This window comes from Miscanthus floridulus, chromosome 10 (assembly GCF_019320115.1).
Source record: "Miscanthus floridulus cultivar M001 chromosome 10, ASM1932011v1, whole genome shotgun sequence".
NCBI lineage: Eukaryota > Viridiplantae > Streptophyta > Magnoliopsida > Poales > Poaceae > Miscanthus > Miscanthus floridulus.
Window position 1 is genome coordinate 125,012,080 of NC_089589.1, and position 22,205 is coordinate 125,034,284.

Genomic DNA, 22,205 nt, shown 5'->3' on the forward strand with positions numbered 1-22,205 from the left:
CCAGAACTAGGAGTGACCTCTCCCAATACAGAGAGGTAAGGCTCTGTATTGGGTGGACGCTTCCCTCTCGTGGCTCCGATGACCTCTCCCAATTACAACCCCAATGCCCGATGCTTCCGATGACCTCCAATGACCTCTCCCAATTGCAACCCCAATGCCCGACGCTTCCCTCTCGCGGCTCCGACATTTCCCTCTCGCGCCCCCACCGGTCAACCTCGTCGGCCCGATGTTCCCTCGTCGGGCGCCCTCGCTGCCCCGACCCCTCCCCCGCCGGCTCACCGGCCCGACGCCAACCCTCGTCGAGCGCCCTCATCGCCCTGACCCCTCCCCCACCGGTCAAGCTCGCCGCCCTCTCCTTCTTCCCCATGTCAGGTGAGGTGTGGGATCCTCTCCTTCTTCCCAAGCTCGACAATGGATCTAGGAGGCCGAGCGGTTCTTCCTCGAGTCCGGCCACGTCGCATATGAGGGACTCTGTCGAGGACGAGCGCTTCTTCCTCGAGGCCACCACTGAGGTGCCCGGATCCCCAACGTCGGCGGTCTGTAGCTGGAGATCTAGGATCCCCCTCTTCGCTGTTGAGTAGCCAAGAACTTGGTCCTCGTTATTCCGGTCCAAAAGATCCAGCAGCAACAATGAAGGGCATGGGCCCGACGATGGAGATGGCGCCGGCCGGCGCGGGCAAGGCGGCCTCGGCTCCCCACATGCCGATGATGCACATGTCATTCTTTTGGGGCGACCGCGCGGTGGTGCTGTTCCCGGGGTGGCCCGGCGCCGGGGGCGTACCTCATCTGCCTCCTCTTCGTGCTCACGCTCGCCGCGCTCACCGAGGTGCTCGTCGTGGCCTCGCGCAGCGCCGCGCGCCACGGCGCTGGGGGGTTGGGCACGGCGTCCTCAGCAGCGCTGCTCACGGCGGCGCATGCCGCCAGGATGGGCATGGCGTACCTCACCATGCTGGCCGTCATGTCCTTCAACGCGGCGTGCTCCTCGCCGCCGTGGCCGGCCACGCGCTCGAGTTCCTCCTCGCGCGGAGTAGGGTGCACCCTGGGGTGGGGGCAGAGGTGCCGCCGCCACCAGTGGCCACGGGCTCGGTGGGGAAGAAGGCGAGTCGATTCAATTCGACGAGACATGTACATCCAAACATTTATTTGGTATTTGCCATGTCCTTGATTCCAAATAGTAATTTCATCTACGTCCAAACATCTTATTTGGTATTGTAGCTCATTTTCAATACTAGGCTGATTTGGTATTGGTACCCAATTCAATGTCAGTCATCCAATATCTAAGTCCAAATGGACCCTTATAGTTTTTGCCTTCTAGCTTGTGCTTCTTCCTCTTTAGGATGTTCCTTGTGTTTAGCCTATCCATAAGGAGGAGCTATGAAAAGACTTGAGCTTATTGCAACATTTAGAGCTATGAAAAGACTTTGTCGCATTATTCAAAGACGGAGAAAAACAATATTACCAATGAAATAGTCGCAACTCTTGCATTATGAGTGCTACGAAACAGAGGTGCATCATTCAAGAGAACCAAGTTCACGGAAAATTCAGCTCTGCCTGTATTTTTTTGTTCTAATAATAAAGTGAATCGGTAAATAGACAAAATGACTGGTAAGTTCATTATACTGGACGTTTGCTCCCTTGCATTTCGCAATTGGAAGACAACAGGAGACGCATAAAAAATCCATGTGCTGTCATGCCATTCATCTCACAATACACAATCCACTCGGCATACACACAAATTTCAGTGGCAGGACAGGCACCCTTCCATAATTCTTATGTTGGCACCGATCCAATTCATCGCCAGTCAACCATCAAAAAAATTCTGTACCATACTGTCAACAACAGGATGAAGATGTTCTTATTTCATATCCCTTCATTTCGCATGTACAGGGGTACACAAAGACCTATAGCCAGAGTCCAAGGACCATGGCCGCAACAAAGTTAACTTAGGGGAGGAAGAAAGGGAGGTTGGAGGAGGGCAATGGCGCCATTTTAATTTAAATCTTAACTCTGGAACCTCAAACAGCTGGTAAACGAACTCGACTCGGTACACAGTTTTAATTACACCAGGCGGAGGGGACGACAGCCGGCCAGCCACGGCTACTGAGGGGGGAGGAGGAAAAACCCGACTGGATTTGGGGCCGGCCAAGTCACGCAGACCCACATGCCATGGGGTGTACTATGGCGGCTGTACAATAAGGCGCAACAGTGATCCTTCTGATTTTATGGCAAGGTTGTGATCCTTCAGATTTTATGCTCTCACCATCACATGAAGTAGCTCAGCGCTTTCTTCTTCCTTGACCCGCCTTCACCATACAGGTCATTCCATTGAAGAAGCTCGTTCATGTTTGCTGAATCAGATGAAACGCTCGCACAAACCTGCAGTGAGTAAAAAGAGGTTAGGATGCTGCTCTAGAAACAAGAATGTAGGTTGTAGAGAAAGTCAGAAGGAGATATGAAATGGAGGCAAATTTGGTGTTCTCACCTGCTCATGGGCAGATTTGAAGTCATCTATGCTAAGAGGACGGATGTCCTCGCTTCCATACAATGCAGGCTCTGGCCTACCTTCTGTTTTAGCCAAATTCTTCTCCTGCATACAATGGAATTGAACCCAATATTAATGATTCAACAGTAAAATGCATAATTCACACATCACTGCTCCCTGCTGCAAAGGATAATCGTACTGCCAAGTGCAAACAGAGCAACCAAAAGCAGAGACAACATTGTGTACCTTCTTTTCCTTCTCCAGAACTTCTCGAATGGGATAATGTGCTGCGGTCACACACAGATTCTGAAAGCACAAACTCAGTGAAAACCATGCAAAGGGTTTCTAGCAATTGCATGCATAAAAAGCAAACATACCTTAAGGTCGCTTCCTGAATAACCATCAGTCATATTGGCAAGTGAGTCCAGATCAACATCCGATCCGAGCTCTTCTTTTGCCAAAATTACTTTTAGAATTTTCTCTCTATTTGATGCATCAGGTAAGTTTACCATTAACCTGAAACAATTGAGTAAAATGGTGATAAATATGGAACCAACAGCAATTTGATAATCCCACCCAAGCAAACAAAACTATTGCTACCCAACAGCAACAATTAGATAATCATAGCCCACTGAACAAAACTACAGTTACCCAACTGGGTAATCCTGCCCCCATTGAATGGAACAATAATCACCTGCGGGGGAACCTCCTAATCACAGCCTCGTCCAGATCAAACGGTCTATTTGTAGCACCAAGAACAAGCACACGCTCCTTATCTTTAGTGCGCAACCCATCCCAATTTACCATAAATTCATTCTTCATCTTGCGCATCGCTTCATGCTCCCCTGGATTTTCTCTCCTTCCTAGCATACTATCGACCTGCAGAAAGTCAAAACAGTTGGTATACACTGTACCGATAGTGGTTACTAATGTAAACTTGTGCGCTTGCATACCTCATCAATAAATATAACACTGGGGGCTATTTTACTTGCTAGTGAGAAAACAGCCTTTACATACTTCTCTCCTTCACCAAACCACTGAAAGTAAATGAACCACTGGTTAGCCTTGAGACACTAGTGAACCTCACCAGTTGCCCATTAGGTGAAATAATACCTTCGATGTAATGCTCGACATTGATATATTGATGAAATGAGCACCTGCTTCAGTTGCTACTGCTTTGGCAAGCATAGTTTTCCCAGTGCCAGGAGGTCCGAAAAGCAATATCCCCTTGCAAGGCTGCAAAGAATGAATTGAGGAGGCAGTTATAAGATCATGACCATAGTAAATCAAGATAATCTACAAATGAAGTTTTAAAACTCCAACATATCTAATCAGATTAACTAATACTAAGTAATAACACATTATTAAATACAGTATATAAATAAAGAGGTAAGGAATCACTGGAAGCCAAGAGTTCATGTGAAGAGTCAGCTAGTGACATTTCCATCAGGCTACACACCAACTAATCCATAAGCCTCAATCTTAGTCCCCCCAAGTATTTTCCCGCTCTTTAGAAAGGTGAAAAACCTTATAGACACAATACTGCCAAATTAACTAGAGGACTAGTGACTCAGATAACTCTGGAAGACCAAAGAAAACTGATGCTCCTTGGAGATTTTATCTTGGCATTCATGCAAATTATTTCACAAATATTCAAGTAATACTATGAAATGGCAAAAAGGCATGACTGTATCTTAGCTCAGTTCAAAGAAAAATGATTAAAAATGGTTCTTAGATCGTGGATTCAACGCTTGAAAAAATATCAACCTTATGGGCAACCCTACAGTTGGAAAGAACACTCTGACACCCCATGTAAGCGATTTCAAGCATAATTAGGCATTATGATGCTACCTTTGTTAACTGCCCTTTGCAGAACAATTCAGGTCTTTGTAAAGGGAGCATCACCAGCTCCTTTAACGTGTCCTTTACATTCTCCAAGGCTCCAATATCATCAAAGGTAACTCCAATGTCATTAGGTGGTATAACATCCGCCAAAAGCCTTTTCTCAAACTCATTCTCTGTGACAACATCCTGAGAAAAAGGATTTATAAGTATGGTGTTCAGCAACTAAGTCAAGGAATCACCAGAAAGCATGGCAATAAGTGGGAGAGTGTACCTTCAGTGATTTTTTGGAGCTCTTGTTATCACTTTGCATGCTTTGCAGCATGTTGAGCCCATGCTTAAGGCTGTCAAGTAAATAAATGATTCAAAAATCCACTCAGAATTGACTTGAAAGGAAACATAGGACAAATAGTTTTCAATAAGAAAAAACTTTTTTACCTTTCACTTGTGAGTACAAGTTTAGCATCCTTGGAGTTGGACGTTTCAATTTTATTGTGCTTAAGGTGATAACTCACTGCGTACCCAACAATCTTGTCCACATCTAAGAAAGGTTGGAGGAGAAAAGTTTAAACTGAAATTCTTTAGATGAAATGTGAACAAACCAAAACAAAAGTACTCACTTTCACTACTCAGTGATTGGTCTTTGATGAATAATTCTTCAAGATCATTGCATTCAATTCCATTGCGGCTCAGAAACTGCATTACAGAGAAAGTGAAGAATCATATAATGGTCTGCTTCGTTAATCATAAGTAACCACGGAAAGTAGAAGCTTAAAGTAACCATGAAAGGCCCAAGGCCAGACATTTTGGTTAAATGGCTATATCAAAAAGTTACTTCTATGAGGATATTTGATGCTTTCAACCATATTAACAGCAAAAGGCATATATAGACATAAAATAATTGCATAATCATACAAATGGTGAAAATATGCATTCATACAGAAACAGGCAACAAAATATCAAACAGAAGAAATACTATCAAACACATGTAAATGGTCATTTGAGAATAATACACCCAGGCCATATTAGACAGGCATCACAGGCCCTTCAGTTTAAAGAAAGATACAGTTGACAGTGGGAAATATTAAGTTCCAAGGGACAAGTATAATGTTGACTTCTATTCTGCAGCTTACCGTGCGAATGCTACCAATATTTGATTTGGCTTTAAGTGTTTCAACATCACGATCCAAATGCTGCTTCCAATCTGTAAGTAGAGCTTCATCCTGCAAATTTAATTATTCAGATCAGAAAATATATACTTAATAACAACTAAATGAGTGTAGCAAGAGATATAATCACCTGTGGAAGCTGGATCGAAATTTTGTTTGGGAAAAGTTTATTTAGATGTTTCATTGCCTTTGGACTTTCCTTGCTTCTTTCATGCAACCTGCTACCAAAGCTATCCTGCATTTTTAAGAAAAATCATATTAAATTAAAACAATGCAAATCAGGGAGATAAAATCAATATCATGGTTCATCAGACTAACATAGAAAATTTACCGGGAAAAGGTCAAAAAGTGTCTGGCTGCTACTGGCAAACTTTGTGAAAAGAAAACCTCCAGGATGCGCCTGCAAGAAAGATCACTTCACCATCTTAGCAAACTTTTGCTAGAATTGAAGAGAGGTAACTGATAAAAATTAAAGACGGGTTAACAGGATATGCCAACAAGGAACCCCTGGTGTGGGGAAGTGAAAAATCACAGCAATGCAAGGTAGAAAAAATAACTCAGCCTTGTTCAATTACAAAATGAATGCAGGAACCAATATGCCAAAATAGCATCAGAACTTGAAACCCCCACAATCCAAATTTGTCTAGTTTATCAGGAATAATGCATGTAGCCATGTACCTTATCTTTGCGGCTGTCCATCTGGGTGTGGGATCCTATAACAAGAACACCAGATGGAAGCGATTCAAGTTTGCTCCTCAAAGATGAAAGTGACTCTGTAACTCCAGTGAATGATTTCTCTACATCCTTAAGTAACACTATCAGAGGTCCAGCTTTGTTCTCTTCTGAAATGACCTGACAGGAAATGAAAATCATACTATTATACAGAGTGCTAACTTCATATTCAACAGGATTCCATGTCCTAAAAAGCAGCAGTACCTCTATTAACTCGGTCATAGCTAGCCTCTCAACTTCTTCACCAGCAGAAAAGTCTGGGCGCAGTAATTCAGCTGTGGAAATAATGCGTCCTCAGCAACAAATAAAGAGTTCAAATAACTGCCAAAGAAGTTGAGGAATTCGAAAGTTTGAGCTAACCAGAGCAGAAGAAGCCATGATCTTCCTCGCACAAACCGCCAAGATCATTACCATCAGGGATCTGCTTGTCAAATCGGACTCCAATTTTTGAGGATCCATTATCTTCAAAAGCAAGCATCACTCTGCCTCGATAACCATAACTTGGTCCCCTGGAGATCAATCAAATAATTTATAAGAATAAATGTATGGATTGAATGAATATGGTTGCTAGAAAAAAAAATGTCATCTAGAGAAAGAATATATCATTTTCCAGGATTATAAGTTACCAAGGAATGTTATGTGGTGGGCTTTGGACAAACATAAAGTCCCAACGAAGTACGTCGGGCTCACTAAGGACATGTACAACAATGTTGTGACTAGTGTTCGAACAAGTGATGGAGACACGGATGACTTCCCGATTAGGATAGGACTACATCAAGGGTCAGCTTTGGGCCCTTATCTGTTTGCCTTAGTGATGGATGAGGATCACAAGGGACATACAAGGGGGACATCCCTTCGTGTATGCTTTTCGCAGACGATGTAGTGCTAGTTGATGAAAGTCGAACATGAGTGAATCAGAAACTAGAGTTATGGCGGGAGACTTTGGAGTCTAAAGGTTTTAGACTCAGTAGAACTAAAACTGAGTATATGAGATGTGACTTCGGCACTACTACTCAGGAGGAGGAAGATATTAGTTTGGAAGGTCAAGTAATGCCTAGGAAGGATACCTTTCGATATTTAGGATCAATGCTACAGAGAGATGGGGATATTGATGAAGATGTTAACCATAGAATCAAAGTAGGGTGGATGAAGTGGCGCCAAGCATCTGGTATCCTATGTGACAAGAGGGTACCACAGAAGCTAAAAGGCAAGTTTTATAGAACGGCGATTAGACCTGCTATGTTGTATGGTGCAGAATGTTGGCCTACGAAAAGATGACATGTTCAACTAGATAAGTGTCGCGGAAATGCGTATGTTGCGTTAGATTTGCGGTCATACAAGAAGGGATCGAGTTCGAAACGATGATATACGTGATAGATTAGGGGTAGCGCCAATTGAAGAAAAGCTTGTCCAACACCGGTTGAGATGGTTTGGACATGTCCAACGGAGACCTCCAAAGGCACCAGGTGCGTAGTGGAATCCTAAGCCAGGATAGTAACAGTGAAGAGAGGCAGAAGAAGACCGAAGTTGACTTAGGGTAGAGGCAATAAAAGGAGACTTGAAAGGATGGAATATACCCAAAGACTTAGCCTTAGATAGGAGTGCTTGGAAAACAGCTATTCACGTGCCTGAACCTTAATTGCTTCTGCTGGGATTCAACTCTAGCCTACCCCAACTTGTTTGGGACTTAAAGGCTTTGTTGTTGTTGTTGTTGTTGTATAAGTACAAAAGCAAGCTCATAACTGGGTTCCCTATGAGAAGTCTCATATTCCAGTTATTCCTCTTCCTGTTTAAGAGGCCTACTTTGTACAGACACGAATTCCATGGGAAAAATGTTTCATCCAACCATAGTAAACTATAGTTTGTAAAGACTATCTTATGTTTCTTTCAAAAATGATGAAGTGTCAGGTGCACAAGCATAATTGGTGGACATGTTATTCTAAACGGTGAACAGTTGGTCACTTGTCATTTAAACTAGAAAAACGGCTGTTAAACGGGCAAAACAACCAATTAAGCGGAAATGGTGTACCACCATATATCATTTAAACGGTTAGTAAACGGGCTAAACAATCGTTTGGGCAAACAGTATTTCACAAACTTAATCTTAGTCTGTCAATATATGGGCGGCCCAAGCAACTGGTGGTCCCGCTTGGAATGGCCTTTTGCCGAGTTCAGCTTGATAAAAGGAAAAGTTATAGTGGGATGGGGGAAAACCCACCTCCAACTTGTAACACCAAGATTGAATCTAGAGGACAAGATAAGATTTTGTGCAAATGTTAATTGATATCAGTTTGTAGCGCAATAGTTCATACCACAAAGACTATAAAAGACATAAAATATCTCTCATCAGAACTCATACCAATAGAATGACAAAAGTCATTAAATATCCACTTTATACAAAATTTAAGGCACAAATTATCTGTCCCTGAAACTCAAATACCACTAATGATAAACTTCCTTGCAGTACTAAAGCATGCATTGCCTACTGGAACAAAATTCCGATGATAATAATGTAGAAGCCTAAGGAACAAGCATTGGATACATCTGAAGACAGGAATAATATTTGCAATCGATGTACCTTTGTGACAACGAGGGTGGCTGAGCTGGACCCACATAACGCACCCTATCACCTACAGAAGATGTGGAGGCAAAATCAGGTTTGAGAAAAATATAACTCAATACATTAAGTAATAAAGAATAGCTAACAAAACCTTCTCTGAAAGTATAGCTCTTGGATGTAGCTGTTGACGATTCCTGTTTCGGTAGAGATGCAGAATGCAGAGTGGATGTTCCCACAATATCAGCATTCACACTGGAAGTTGGTGCAGCTGGCCTCCTGAAGTGAACAGTGTCTGCCAATGAAGAACGATGCTTCTGATATATTGCAAACTTCTCGGCAATTGCCTTATCCCCCGATTTATCAGCCTTCCCAACATCTTTCTGGGATTCTGGATCCTTGGAAGGTGCCTACATGGATTTCTTGTTCAGAATAGGAAAATGGTAATGGAACATGCAATGATTCAAGGTTTCTTAGCTTCTGAATATTCTTTAGCAGTAAATAAATATACATGATGAGCTTACCCCAGGCAGCAAAAGTGAATCCACGACAAGGAGTCTAGCACCAAAATGTTTGGCAAGTGCCTTTACCAATGTTTCCTGATAAATCTCGGAACCTAAATGCATCGCCACAGAAAAATCAGAGGAATACTGGGATAATTATCAAACAAGTATGGTCACTAGCATTGTTCGAGAAAAGTATGGCAACTGCCATAACTCAAGGCCTAGTGACTCCAGTTTAAATCCATGGGAAAAGGTAAACAACAAAGGAAGTACAAGTCTCCAAACAGAGACAAAGTACCTGCTGGACCAGATAACAAAATTCGCTGATTTATTGATGAAATCTCAGCAAACTGCTTGATGAACTCCTTCTTTTCCAAGTGTATGAATGCACATGATAAGAGCACATTCTTTGTATTCTCACTGCATGAGATGAGAACCGATAAATACAAAGATATGGACATGTGACGACTAAAAAGAAATATCAAGCTGCATCCCAAGGTTGGTCTGCAGACAGCCCTTACATGGCTTTAAGAAAAACTCAACCAACCAATTTCTATAATCTAAGAACTAAGCATACACCATTGTTGGCAACCTCAAAACTAACCAAAGAAGAATAGACAAATTGCCTTAGATTTTTATAATGTAGCATATAAATAACAGATGCATATGCAAAACTTCAAATAGACAGCATGACAAGAATCTTGCATAAACAGAATAATGTCAAAGCAGCAAAGGAACACAAATCCAAAGCATATCACCTGAGATAATAAGGAAAATTCTCAAAGGTAACATCAATATCACTTGGATTAATAATTCCTTGTTTCATCCCATCCTTAAAGGCTTGACATCTACTTGGAGGCACACTGGTTGAAGCGTTAAGATCCCTGATGAGATCCCTCTGATCTTCAAGAGCTTTAAAAAGATCACCAGTCAAATCGAACTCGGATATAGTTGATCCTCTAATCATCGTCAGAACTGGCCTTATCTTATAGGTTGCAATCTTACCGATTTCCGCACCAAGATGAGTATCAGGCCCAAAGCCATTTTGTTGACAGGTATCGTTCGCAGCATCATCAGGAGATATGGGGGCTGCAGCGACATCCATTGGAGAGTCTTCAATGTTAGAATTTACCTCATTAGCATTTTCCCCATTCTCAAATTCCTTATCAGGGCTCACAGCACGCCCTTTTGATTTATCAGAAGCAGATGATGCCATTGGCCGCACTACTCTTTGGCTGTTCTCTCTGGCTGCCACCGGAGGTACTGCTGCTACATCCTTCGGCTTATTAGATGTAGATGCCAACATCTCTGTACCAGCAACAGCTGAAGTGTCTCCTGTTCTCTTATCTGTACGGATGCGCTTTACGCTAGCAACGGGAGGTTCTAGAAGGCTAACAGCAGATGATGGCAACGTTTTAGGGACTTTGTCATTCAAAGGATGCTGAAAAATCTATGAGTCGGTAAAGGAAAAAACAGGTAACATATATGACATTTCTCCATTCTCAAAGTGCATACTACAGTCATGAAGAAAGAGATGTAACTGAAGAAAAAATATACGACTGAATGAACCGGAAATGATAAAAGGATACATAAGCATGCTTTCCGCATGAACTGAATATGACTTCATCCCCTCCTGTAAGGGGAACTTTTGTGCCTGGACTTATGGGCCTTCCATTTAATTGGACCATACCCTTCTTCCCTAGAACTTCTAACTCACATGGACCTCCTTGCTGAAAATTAAACATCAAAGCCAATGAAATACTTGCAGACTAACACTTGACACTTGAGAATGTTCATGCACTCCGCGGAATGAATATGAACCATAAAAACAAGAACATACCTCAAGGCGCCGCAGCTTGCAAAGCACTTTGCTAACAGGTTGGTCTTTCAGCCACAAATTACAGCTTTTGCTTTGACCAACAGAAAACTGAGCCACACTGATGGGATGGTGAGGAGTCTGTAGTATAAATATGTTTTCTATCAGTATTTACAAATAGAATGTTTCATGCAATGTTCTACATCATTATGAACTGAAATCATAAACGTCTACAGAAAAACATATATGCTAACAAAAACAACCAACAAAGATTGACCTACAAGCTACTTTAAATGTGAGGCCTTGACCAACTACTAAATAGTTAAAGTAGCACCAATAGATCCAGTGGTGATTGCAAAGGAATTCAAAAGATGCATCCCATCAAGTAGATACTGATTTCTAAAAGTTCAGGATATCAACATTACAGAAAGACATGTCAACAAAGACAAACAACAATGACTTCAAACAGATCGGATTTAGCCTACTAGGTAACCTTAAATATACATGTCTACAATACATGTGACTATTTATTAACTGATGACAAAACCTTGAACATATGAACGTGTAGTGAAAACAGGTAGCCGCTATGTTGGACAAGTTCCCTACAAGCTACAGAACAGAAAAAAGAAATATCAATGTATCCCAAACCAGATGTCCATTGAACAGCTAAAAGTAGGCCCTAAATGGAGCTAAGCATCAAACCAGGCAATCTGGTACCGTGAATTGCAAATTCCTGCAATCAAAAGCCTAGGCATAACAAATACTACCAGGAACTAGTATTGCTTGGCCCCTGTTTCTAATGAGAATATGCAGACTGAAAGAGCACAAGTAAACAGTATATACGATAGTTAATATGCCCAACCTAGTAAGCCGACTGATACCCCCTTTTCCCTCCTCCCGAAAGCACCTTTTAGAACGCTGCCTAGCTGTACTCAGAACCAAGCTCTAAACAGCGAGACTAGTAATATTCCGTGCTAAATAATCTAGCCAAACAGCAAGATGCTATCCGAAGACCAAAATTTCACCCCCTAACGGCTTAAAAATTGAATCTTTACAAAGCCCAGCATAAAAATTGCCATCTTTAACTTCGATTCCTACAGCATATACACCAAGATTATCCAATAATCGGATGCTGGCGGGTTGCCGTCAGGGTCACCGCACCTGTGAGCACTGCGAGAGCAGCTTCGCCCATGGTGCTGCGGGTTGCTGTTGCTCCGGCTCCTTCCTCCTCTTCGAACTCTCGGCCGCGGCGGAAGAAGGCTTATCCGCTCCTTGATCTGCACCAACGCGTCAAAACCCCATAAACTCGATTCCAAACCCGCCCCCACCAAACCCTAGGATCCCAAAACGCCCGAAAGCCGCCCACCTTTCTGTGCCACCGCCGCCGCGTCCTCGGCCGAGCCGGTGCTCCTCGCGGGTGCCGCTCCCGCCACGGAATCCTCCTCGGCCCTCCCGGGCGCGGACGCCGTCGGTGACCCCGGGGACTCCGCCTGGTCAGGGCCACGGTTCAGATCGGTTAGCCGACAGGTCAAATCGGGAGGCGGCGACGCGAGATTCTTCGATCCGCGTGGGGGCGACGCTCTCACCTTGGGCCGCTTCGGGGGAGGTACGGACGAAGAGGACGGCGACGGGGACGGGCGCTTCCCGGCGGCCACGGCGGCGGAGCTCCGGCGAGTCTCCACCATGGCGTGTGCCGGAGGCGAGGGTTTCCTCTCGTCTCGTCACCCCTTCCGCTTCTTTTCCACCCCCTCGAGCGAGAGTTCTTTCGGCTTTTGGGTTTTTTTTTTCCGTCCTCCGGAAATGGTTTTGTTAAGCTTTTTTGGTGTCAACGAGAGGAGGGGAGAGGAGGGCGAGCCTCTTATAAGATTTTTCAGATTTCTTTTTCTTGATGATGCCGTGGTGATATATGAGACTGTGCCGTTGTTACTATAATAATTTGTTATTATGAAATAAATAACTAGGATGCATATTTTGTTACTCATTCCATTCAAAATTATAAGATATTTTGGCTTCTCAGTATGGGTAGATTTTGCTATGTACTTAGATATACAATATATCTAGATACATACTAAAAATGATGTATCTAAATGATTTAGAACAGAGGGAGTACATAAATTTGCGTATAAATTTGAATAGCCTAGTGATTAAGTCTCGTAGTTAAGATGTGATCGTATCTTTGGGATTTTAGAAACGTCTTCCATTAGATTTTAACTTTTTAATTAAATCTAGCTGTCACGAGTCTATCTCTATGCTTTCAAAATCACCTATCTTTTTATTTCAATTTTTAATTGAATACAGTTGTAAAAGAGTATCTACAATGAACCAACAGTTAAAGTGTTGTATTGCACATATTGATAACCAATAGACCTGTAGCCACACGTGCCTACCAAATGCATGATCTCCATGTGGCACTTACTTATCAAACCACAAATGTTTAACACGGCGCTACACCAGTAGAGTGAAATCCATGCACCACCTACCAATAAAATGATGATCTCGACACGGCACTTGTCAATAGACAGCTAGATCTTACTAATCGAAGAAACTCTATATGTCACTCGCCAGCAGGATAAATCATTGCATGACACTTAACAATACAAGAATATCTACGCCTCCAATCACCTAGGACAGTGAATGACAGATCGATCTCCAAGCAACACTTACTGTAAGACAACCTGTATAGCATGTAGAGACAAAATGATCCTCCCGTGAGATCCGCAGACAGAACAAAACTACATAAGCCACTTGCCAATGGATTGATCTATACATGGCACTTGCCAATAGAACGACCTCCAAGTGGCACCTGCCAACAAACACTTTATGTAGTATGTGCTAATGAAAGATCTTTACCTACAGCCAACCAATAGAATCAACTCCATAAGACACATAGCAATGGACGATCTCTACTTGATCTTGAGGTAATGAAAGTGCATCTAGACATCCTAGTAGGTTTTGGTGGTTGAATGGCAGAGCAATTAAAGGACTAATGAGTTTGGTGTGCCTCGGATATGTTTCATTGCAATTGATAGTATCAAACCCTTGTCATTTCTCAAATTGAAGAAAGGGGGAGCAAACAGAAAAGGCAAAAGAGACAAGGTTACACCGGCTATTAATTAGACCCAATGATGGCTTGTTTGCATGAATGAAAAAAGGTTGATGTTCATTGGTATTGCTGATCAATATTGAAGGACGAGTCGTTAGTCCATAATTGAAGAAATGGCAATGCAAGAAAATACAAGTGACAAATGGGGCAATATGAAATTCATATGGTTTGGTATCAAAGATATCTTGCTCGCATAGACAAAGGGATTTTGAAAATGCATTGATATTGATCAAGCTAGAAGCAATATGAAAGAGATGATCAAGAGCAATGGGAAACACAAAGAGAGATTGTGAAGGTTGCTTGCTTGGTTATTACCAGTCAATAAAAAAAAGATGAACAAGGACTTAGTAATTCAAAAAAAATCAACAAGGAAGCTTGTTTGATAGAAGCAAATATTTAACCAAAAACCATATTATATATAAATATAATACGAGTGATTTCTTATTGTTGATACGAGACAAGATTGACTTGATGATGAAAAAAATAAGGCGAAGATAGCAAGGAAATGGTTTGCATGATTTAAGCTAAGGTGAAGACAACCAATGATTTGGCAATCAAGGTACCATGGCTAAGGTTAATTCCTGTTTTGATTTGTTCATTCTACTCAATTTTCATGGTTATGTGTGTGTTGTGGAATTGCTAATTGTAATATAAAGAACCACATCTCTAAGGTTGGTTTCAGCTAGAATTCACTAGGCGTAATTTACACTCGTGTTTGTTGTGTACTTATTGAATATCCATAAAAGTGTAGGTAATCTGCTTAAATATATGCCAAAGTGTAGATAGTTTGATTATCCATAAAAGTGAGGAAAATCTGCTTGAATATCCATAGAAGTGTGGGTAATCCATGCAATGCTTAGATAATCTGCAAAAAATATTACTAGTCTGTTACAATTTTGTGCTTGAATTTTCAAAGAACACCTATTCACCCACTCAATGTGACATCTTGGGCCCTTCAATATGTTTTTTCGAGATTAGTTGCTCGCTTCCATTCCTTAAAACCATTAAGCAACCTCTTTGAAGTAAGCTTGAGTCTGCAGTTTTTTTATAGACTCTACTTGTCATAAAAAGATGTTTTCTTAGTACAACAAATTCAATATTTTTATAAATACAATAGTAAATAAAACCGTTCAATACACAAAATGTTGATTATTCTATTATCAAAGATGGTCATTCCATTGAAGTAATTTTATAATAAAAATGGGCATGTCTCCTTACAAGTTATCTTGGTCCTGCTTACGCACAAGATACTTTTTGCACCCTTGTGTATAGACCCGTCAACCTCCAGATATAACAATTTTATTTATATGATAATTTTGTTTTTATTCTATCGGGATAAATGACATGCATGTTTCCTCTATAACATTCTTATTAAGCTGGAACCTTTTTCTCTAGGGCTTTTTTCTACTGACGTCAATTTTTGTTGTTACCCTAAAAAGTTTATTACCCATAAAAAGGTAGAGTGACTTAAACATAAGTAAGATCTAAGTCACTTTAAAAGCAGAAAAATGGTTTATCCTATCACCGAGAGAAAAAAAAAGAGAAATTTATAGTTTTTTGGTAGGTTCAATTTAACATGGAATCTATTTTAGCAGACAAGTCATGACTAAGAAGTACATTTTAGGATATAATTGTTGCAGAGTATTCCTATGTTCCAATCATTTGCACTCACTCCTACAGTGTAACTCACACATGGACATGGGTATGGGTGTATGCATAGATCCCCTGATGAAGAGATGATATTACGTACAAGCACTTTCTTTTGCAGCTGCACATGTGCATAACTTCATATATAATTAAAAAACGGCAAGTTTCTACAAGTATACAAATGTCTTGATAGGTGTGAAATAAAAAAACTATCTTGTGGGTGCCTAACAAATATATGAAGATGCCTTTTCATCCTCGCGGCAGTACCTGAATAAGGCAAGGTCAACGATCCTCTCGATTGCACTTGCTTCATCTTTGTTTGTGGTGTGAGCTGTCACACAGCTTTAGACACTGACTTTTTTTTTGCACACCAACCCTCCATACGGCACATAGTAGCATAACTACCCTCTAGTGGGTACAAACATATATCCAATATTGATATATGGTTACAAGTAGACATACCTTTTTCAAGTCTGTTTTCCAATATGGATGGTGTCATCTATCTACGACAAGATATGAATGGCGTCGATATTATATGTGTACTCCCTCCTGTTGTAATATAAAGGATGATCCAACAGATAAAACAAGGAGTCCTCTAAGATGGAAGATATAAGAAAGAAGAAGTTTCTCAACTCCACCTGCATGGATGTTGGCTACCGTTCGTTGGACATCTATTCTCAGGCCTGTTGTCGAGTATTTGCATGTGCGGTCATCCATACAAAGCGTCAAATAGGTTTGGTTTTTGAGATCTGGAGCTTTTTACAACGTGGGTATAATTTAGATGAAAATTAGTTTCTATATATATGTAGTGTATTCCAGAGTGCTTGTAATATATTGATGTACCCAATTATTATCTGATATAATTATTCTTTCGTCGAAAAAATAATTAGGATAGAAGGAGTAGTTCAGTTGTTACTTTCCTTAATTAATGTTGTTTGTTATTCTATCAAAAAAATTAATGTTGTTTGTTTTGGGCGATACTAAGTTTAAAAACAATCTCAGTATTTCTTGCCAAGAAAAACAGAGGAGAGAGGAGGTTAATGATTAAAACCTTATATTTGGTAAAAATATTGAACTCTAAATCCTTTATATTATAGGACAGGGACTATGATCTAATAAGTATCAAATAGATTTAATTTGGTATTAGACATTGAATATCAATACTCAAATACAGATAGGTCTAATATCTCAACGGGAACCGAATGAGTACACATGGATTTGATCTCTAAGGGCATATTTGGTTCCCCGCACATCAATCTGATCCCTGCATTGGGCCGTGCGTATAGATTTCTAAAGAGAAGGATATTAGAACAACTCCAGTAGGGCACCTACTTAAATCTTCAAAACCAAATTTAAGGGCCGGAGCAAAAAAAAAAAAGAGCTCATAGCAAGCCCCCTAATAGAGCCCTCAAATTAGAGGCCACCCTCAAATCTCTCACTGGCCCTCGTTCTTTGAGGGTTTGGAGGGAGCCCCTGCTTTATTATTGGGGTTTGAAAGCTCGCGCCTGTACGGGTCCGTCCCTCGCGTCGTCCGGGAGCAACGCTTCCTCACCATCAACCTTCCTCTTGCCCCCACAGCACTATCTCGTGGCGTCAGCCACCATCTCGACACCCACAGCGACAACCACCATCACAACGCCCCTCCTCCACCCAAATTCGGCGGGCACTCCCTCCCAGCGTGCGGCTACCTCCAACGACGATCTTCCTTCCGTTGGTGTCGCACTTCGCACCCTCCTCCGGCGAGTGCATCCTCGCACGTCCGCCGCTTGCCACGAGTTATGGCCGCCTCCACCTCTTCCCCGTGCCTCTTCGCACGAGTCACGAGCGCCTCCGTCTCTTGCCGCAAGTCATGAGGCAAGCCCCGACAAGCGGATCTCGCCCTCCTGCCTCTTCTCCACATGTATAGCTAGTTGATAGAGCGTAGAGAATGCAAGCAGACCCCTTGTGTCGGTATCTATCAAAAGGGATTTGTGGCTCTTGCTAGAGCAGATGCAAAGAATTAGATTCTAAAATGAGGGGAACTCTCAAACCAAAAGTAGAGGCCCTGATTTGAGGGCTCGAGCTAAAATTACTCTTAGGTTCCTCACATGTGATGTGCGAGCTTGGCTCTGTTGGTGCAAAATATAGGGACATCCTACATTCGCTCGTATGTAACCAAATTGGCAGCCTTCATTGTTGAGGAAGGCCCAGCGGATGCTCGTTGTACTATAGACGGCATCCCAAATAACATCTTAGTTTTTTTTCTTCCGCTTATGCGACCTCACCAAACATTTTATCCAAAAATACGATTCCACTCGTCTGCTTCCTCTCCCCTGATCCATGATATACTATGTAATTCCATCATCCAATCAAACACACCGTAAACGTATTCAAAATTGATACCATGAAATATCGGTACCATTTTGAACCCTATCTTCAAATACCAAGTGGCAAGTGGTGGACAGCTCGAGTGAGTTCAATCTCTCTGTAAATTCTCAAAAAAAAAAAAAGTTCAATCTCTCTGTTTTTTTTTTGAGTTCTTATATACTTTATGTATAGTACAGTTAAATTTAAATATATATGTGATGTCACCGTCCCCGTGTGAACTTTGTACAGAAATAGGTAGACTAGGTAGGTAACCACAGGAATCCTCTCTTTTTTCCCTTCCTGGAAACAATCCTGCGTTGGATACGGTTTCGTACGTTCGGTCATGTGGAGAGAGAAACAGAGTTCGTTGCAGTGGCAGTGCGGTGGATTGAAAAAGCTTATGATTGCATCATCCGACTCTGCATATATGCATGCATGTGCTAGAGAGAGAGAGAGAGAGAGAGAGCACGTTGACCTTAGGCATGGCATGGCAATGTGCACGGCACCATGCATGTCGCCCATGTAATATAGCTAGTAAAATATATAAAAGATTGGGAAAAATTGAGAAAGAAGGTTGTTCCTCAAATAATCCATATCTGCATAGTCTTAGGATCGGAGGATGAGAGAGCGACAGGGCGTTGTGTGGTGTGCGTGCGTGAGTTATCAGCAAGATCACGAACCTTCAGCTACAGCGACTGGTTCGTTGCTCTTAAGCAAATTAGCAATCATCCATATATATGGCGTTGTTCACTGGTCTCACAAAACCAGACCAGCCGACTGGTTGCTCTCATAAAATACTGTTCATCAACCTACCGCTACAGTGTTTTTCTCTTACGAAACCAGCCAGTTTCAGCTAAGTTTCAGACCAGCGAACGGGGCCATATAGAGGAGTATGTATCTCATTATTAACAGCTTGAAAGATACGAGAGCAAGCCCTCCTTGGCCGGTGGTGCCCTGGTACAATCCTCGTCTGCACAAGGGAAAAGGGACCGGTCTCTTTTTCCTCATCTATACTCTGTAATTAATACCATAATTATCTTAGGTTTTATCGAAGAATTAAAATGGCTTCTGTTGTTTACCTTGGTCTTTTCATTAGGAATTAATTAATACATATTATAAAAAAATGGAATTAATTAATACATAACAATATATCTATTTATATCTACCTAATCTATATTAATATCTGTTTATATCTATATCTCGTCGAGAAAATATATAACAAATCTATACATAATCCATATCTACATTTATATCTATATACAGAGTACTTTCTAATTATAATCTATTTCGATATCTATACCTATATCTTATGCACCTAATATTAAAGACCCAAAATTCTTTATTCCGTTTCTCAATCTCTCCAACATCCGTCCGTCCCCTCACTCTTCTTCTGTTCCTTGGTCAGTCGTCACTGCACTCTCATCCTTCTCGCTTTTGAGTTTAGAACTGCAAAACCTTCATTGGTGCCGCATACCACTCATGTCATGGCCTAGCCATCCTAAGCCCATTTGCATCGCAGCGCGTGTGGGTAGGTGGTTCGCCTTTCACCTTTCTTAGACTCACAATAGATGCACACAACAACCACCTTTCTCTTTTTTTTTTGAACATAGTCCTGTTTGTTTCTTGCTGTCATTACATTTCGTAAGATTTCAATTCTTTTTTTTTTTTTTTTGGAACGGAGGAAATATGCGGCAAGCATACCGCGAGTAACCTAGTCAAGCAGTCCAGTCCCAGGCCCATAGGATTCCTGACGCGGCGTTCCCTGCTAGCCCTAGTTCCTAAAGATGGGCCAGTACTTGATTCGGCTGGCCCAACCAAAAACTGAGATTTTCCTTCTTAACCTTAGCCCTTTAAGCCCACTCCACAAATCCTCGAGTGCAGAATCGCGGCCCACGTGGTAAGCAGAACGTGCATTTGTTCTGCGCATGCCAGTGAGAGTGGATGACACAGCGCCCTGTCCATGGCGGCCACTGGCCATGAAGGCGAGACGAACAAAGCGTCGCCGGCGCACGAGGCGACAGGCGAGCGCTTGTCGTGCTTTGGCAGGTTCGTTCGTTTAGGATCATTTGGCTGGATTTTGCTTTGGCAGGTTCGTTCGTTTAGGATCATTTGGCTGGATTTCACCTTGTTCGCTTGATCGTATCAGCCATAATGCAATGTTTTCTCTGACAATAAAACAACATCAGTTGACTTATAAACCACAGAAACGATGAGAACATAAAAGTGTGCCGACAGAGATCCTTTTGGGCCCGCCCATGCTGACGCAGAACGGAAGCTTGCACGTGCGAACCCGGCTCATGTCATGAACGATGAACTTAGCAGAACATCATACTTAGTGAATGAACAACCTAAAAGTAACGTTAAACACCTTAAAAACAATACCATCGAATAAATAAAAATTGAAATTTTAAAATAGGACGAAAAATAAAAATAAAAAAGTTAAAATAAGTGAACATCTCGTGGAATATAAATAAAAAAAGAAAAAAAAACATTATAAAAAATGAAGAGAAATAAAAGAAAGAAAAATAAAGAAAACTAGAAGGATCATCAACCACCAAGGAGGAGGACAGTCTGCTCTTGATATCTTCAGGAACTCCCTTGGACTTCCAAATCATGGCTTCTTTATACTTCATCTTGTCCCAGTCACTTCCCACATCCCACTTGATGTAACCAGTCAATCTTGTAGGTCTTGTGGCCAGATTCCTGAGCTTCTCCAAGTTCACATTGAAGTCCAGTTTTCTTCTCCTGAGGACAGAGCAGCAGCCCCCAGCCTTGAAGCATCACCCTGAAAACAAAGTTTATTTCTCAGTTTCCAGAGCCCCCACAGAGCTGCAGCTGTGAACATTTTGCAGACTACAAATTTACTGTTGCTAAGCCAAAGTTGGCCAATGGACAGAGAGTCCACCCCAATCTATTCCTATAAAAAATCTCAGAAATAATAGTCGTCCATGGCTGTTTAGCAACTACACATTCAAAAAACAAGTGATTACTCGATTCGTTATTTGAACGCACATGCGTACCTTAATCATTGCTTCTCCTCGTAGACGAAGAAGGCGATGAATCCTCCGGCAACCGTCGCGAAAGCCACGAGCCACACAAGCAGCGCCACCGTGGGTGGCATAACGGCCGCGACTTTGGAAGAGAAAGCGAAGGTGAGTAGCGTCGTCAAGATCCACACGGCGACCTTGAGCCACCCTCTCGTGGACGAGCCGGCAGGTGCTCGCTCGTACATCCTCAGGCAGGCGAACAGTGCGAGTAGATCGGCGTAGGAAAACCCGACGAAGGCAATGGCCATCGCATCTCCTTGCGACCGGACGATAGCCATCCCGGAGTTGAAGGTGAGAATGGTGAGACCCAGCAAGGTGAACCAGGGGACACTCCTGTCGCCATCTTCGGCGCGGCGGACGTCGGGGTTGTTCGCCTCCTGATCCTTCAGAAGGAATTGCTCCCCCGCACTGTCTGGCCTGGGGACGGCAGCTTGAAGAGCGGTGGCCATGTCCGACTCCGACAGGAATTGAATAAAGTTAATTTCCCGCCAACAGGGATAAACTCACTTGCAAAATCTAAGCCCTTTGCATGGTAGTGCCGCTTACTGCGTCGATCGAGCTTCTTTATACTCTTGCAGACGATGCGATTGTGAAACTTCGATGAAGCTCAGTCCAAGGTGCCTTCGTGCGTGGTTTCGTCTGAAAATGAAAATATAAAAGTAAGGCTGTGTTTAGTTCCAAAAAGTTTCCCAAAAAATACTACAGTAGCTATCACATCGAATCTTGCGATACGTGCATGGAGCATTAAATATAGACGAAAAAAAACTAATTGTACAGTTTGGTTGGAAATCGCGAGATGAACGTTTTAAGCCTAATTAGTCCATGATTGAACACTAACTGCCAAATAAAAACAAAAAGTGCTACCGTAGCCAAATTCTCAAATTTCGAGAACTAAACACAGCCTAAAAAAGAAAAAGAGAAAAGAGAAAGTACGAGTGGCACTACCGAAAACACCTAAGTT

The 22,205-nt window shown here is 42.1% G+C and overlaps 2 protein-coding genes and 1 pseudogene across 4 annotated transcripts; 1 reads left to right on the top strand and 2 right to left on the bottom strand.

The window, feature by feature from the left end:
• The first annotated feature begins 471 nt into the window (after positions 1-471).
• LOC136489525 (copper transporter 6-like) lies at positions 472-1,175 on the top strand (annotated as a pseudogene).
• Positions 1,176-1,827: 652 nt separating this feature from the next.
• LOC136487140 (uncharacterized) lies at positions 1,828-12,934 on the bottom strand. Its single transcript, XM_066484270.1, has 27 exons — positions 12,688-12,934; positions 12,468-12,591; positions 12,263-12,378; positions 11,126-11,242; positions 10,875-11,015; positions 10,044-10,735; positions 9,584-9,705; positions 9,307-9,398; positions 8,937-9,192; positions 8,804-8,855; positions 6,586-6,734; positions 6,430-6,500; positions 6,172-6,345; positions 5,825-5,893; positions 5,624-5,728; positions 5,458-5,547; positions 4,945-5,020; positions 4,763-4,865; positions 4,599-4,668; positions 4,334-4,513; positions 3,596-3,718; positions 3,436-3,519; positions 3,177-3,361; positions 2,860-2,998; positions 2,729-2,788; positions 2,483-2,587; positions 1,828-2,376 (listed from the first exon to the last, which is right to left on the bottom strand). The coding sequence occupies exons 1-27, from the start codon at positions 12,784-12,786 to the stop codon at positions 2,263-2,265; spliced, it is 3,708 nt and encodes a 1,235-aa protein (XP_066340367.1). The 5' UTR covers positions 12,787-12,934; the 3' UTR covers positions 1,828-2,262.
• A 7,803-nt stretch (positions 12,935-20,737) lies between these two features.
• Positions 20,738-21,899, bottom strand: LOC136485611 (uncharacterized). Of its 3 annotated transcripts, XM_066482457.1 has the most exons (3): positions 21,791-21,899; positions 21,218-21,699; positions 20,738-20,982 (listed from the first exon to the last, which is right to left on the bottom strand). In XM_066482457.1, exon 2 carries the CDS (start codon positions 21,691-21,693, stop codon positions 21,223-21,225), a length of 471 nt encoding a protein of 156 aa, XP_066338554.1. In that variant the 5' UTR covers positions 21,694-21,699; positions 21,791-21,899; the 3' UTR covers positions 20,738-20,982; positions 21,218-21,222. The 3 variants fall into 3 exon arrangements, with proteins under 3 accessions (XP_066338554.1, XP_066338555.1, XP_066338553.1); XM_066482458.1 differs by having other exon boundaries at positions 20,738-21,114; positions 21,218-21,890; XM_066482456.1 differs by having other exon boundaries at positions 21,218-21,887.
• Between the last annotated feature and the right edge of the window lie 306 nt (positions 21,900-22,205).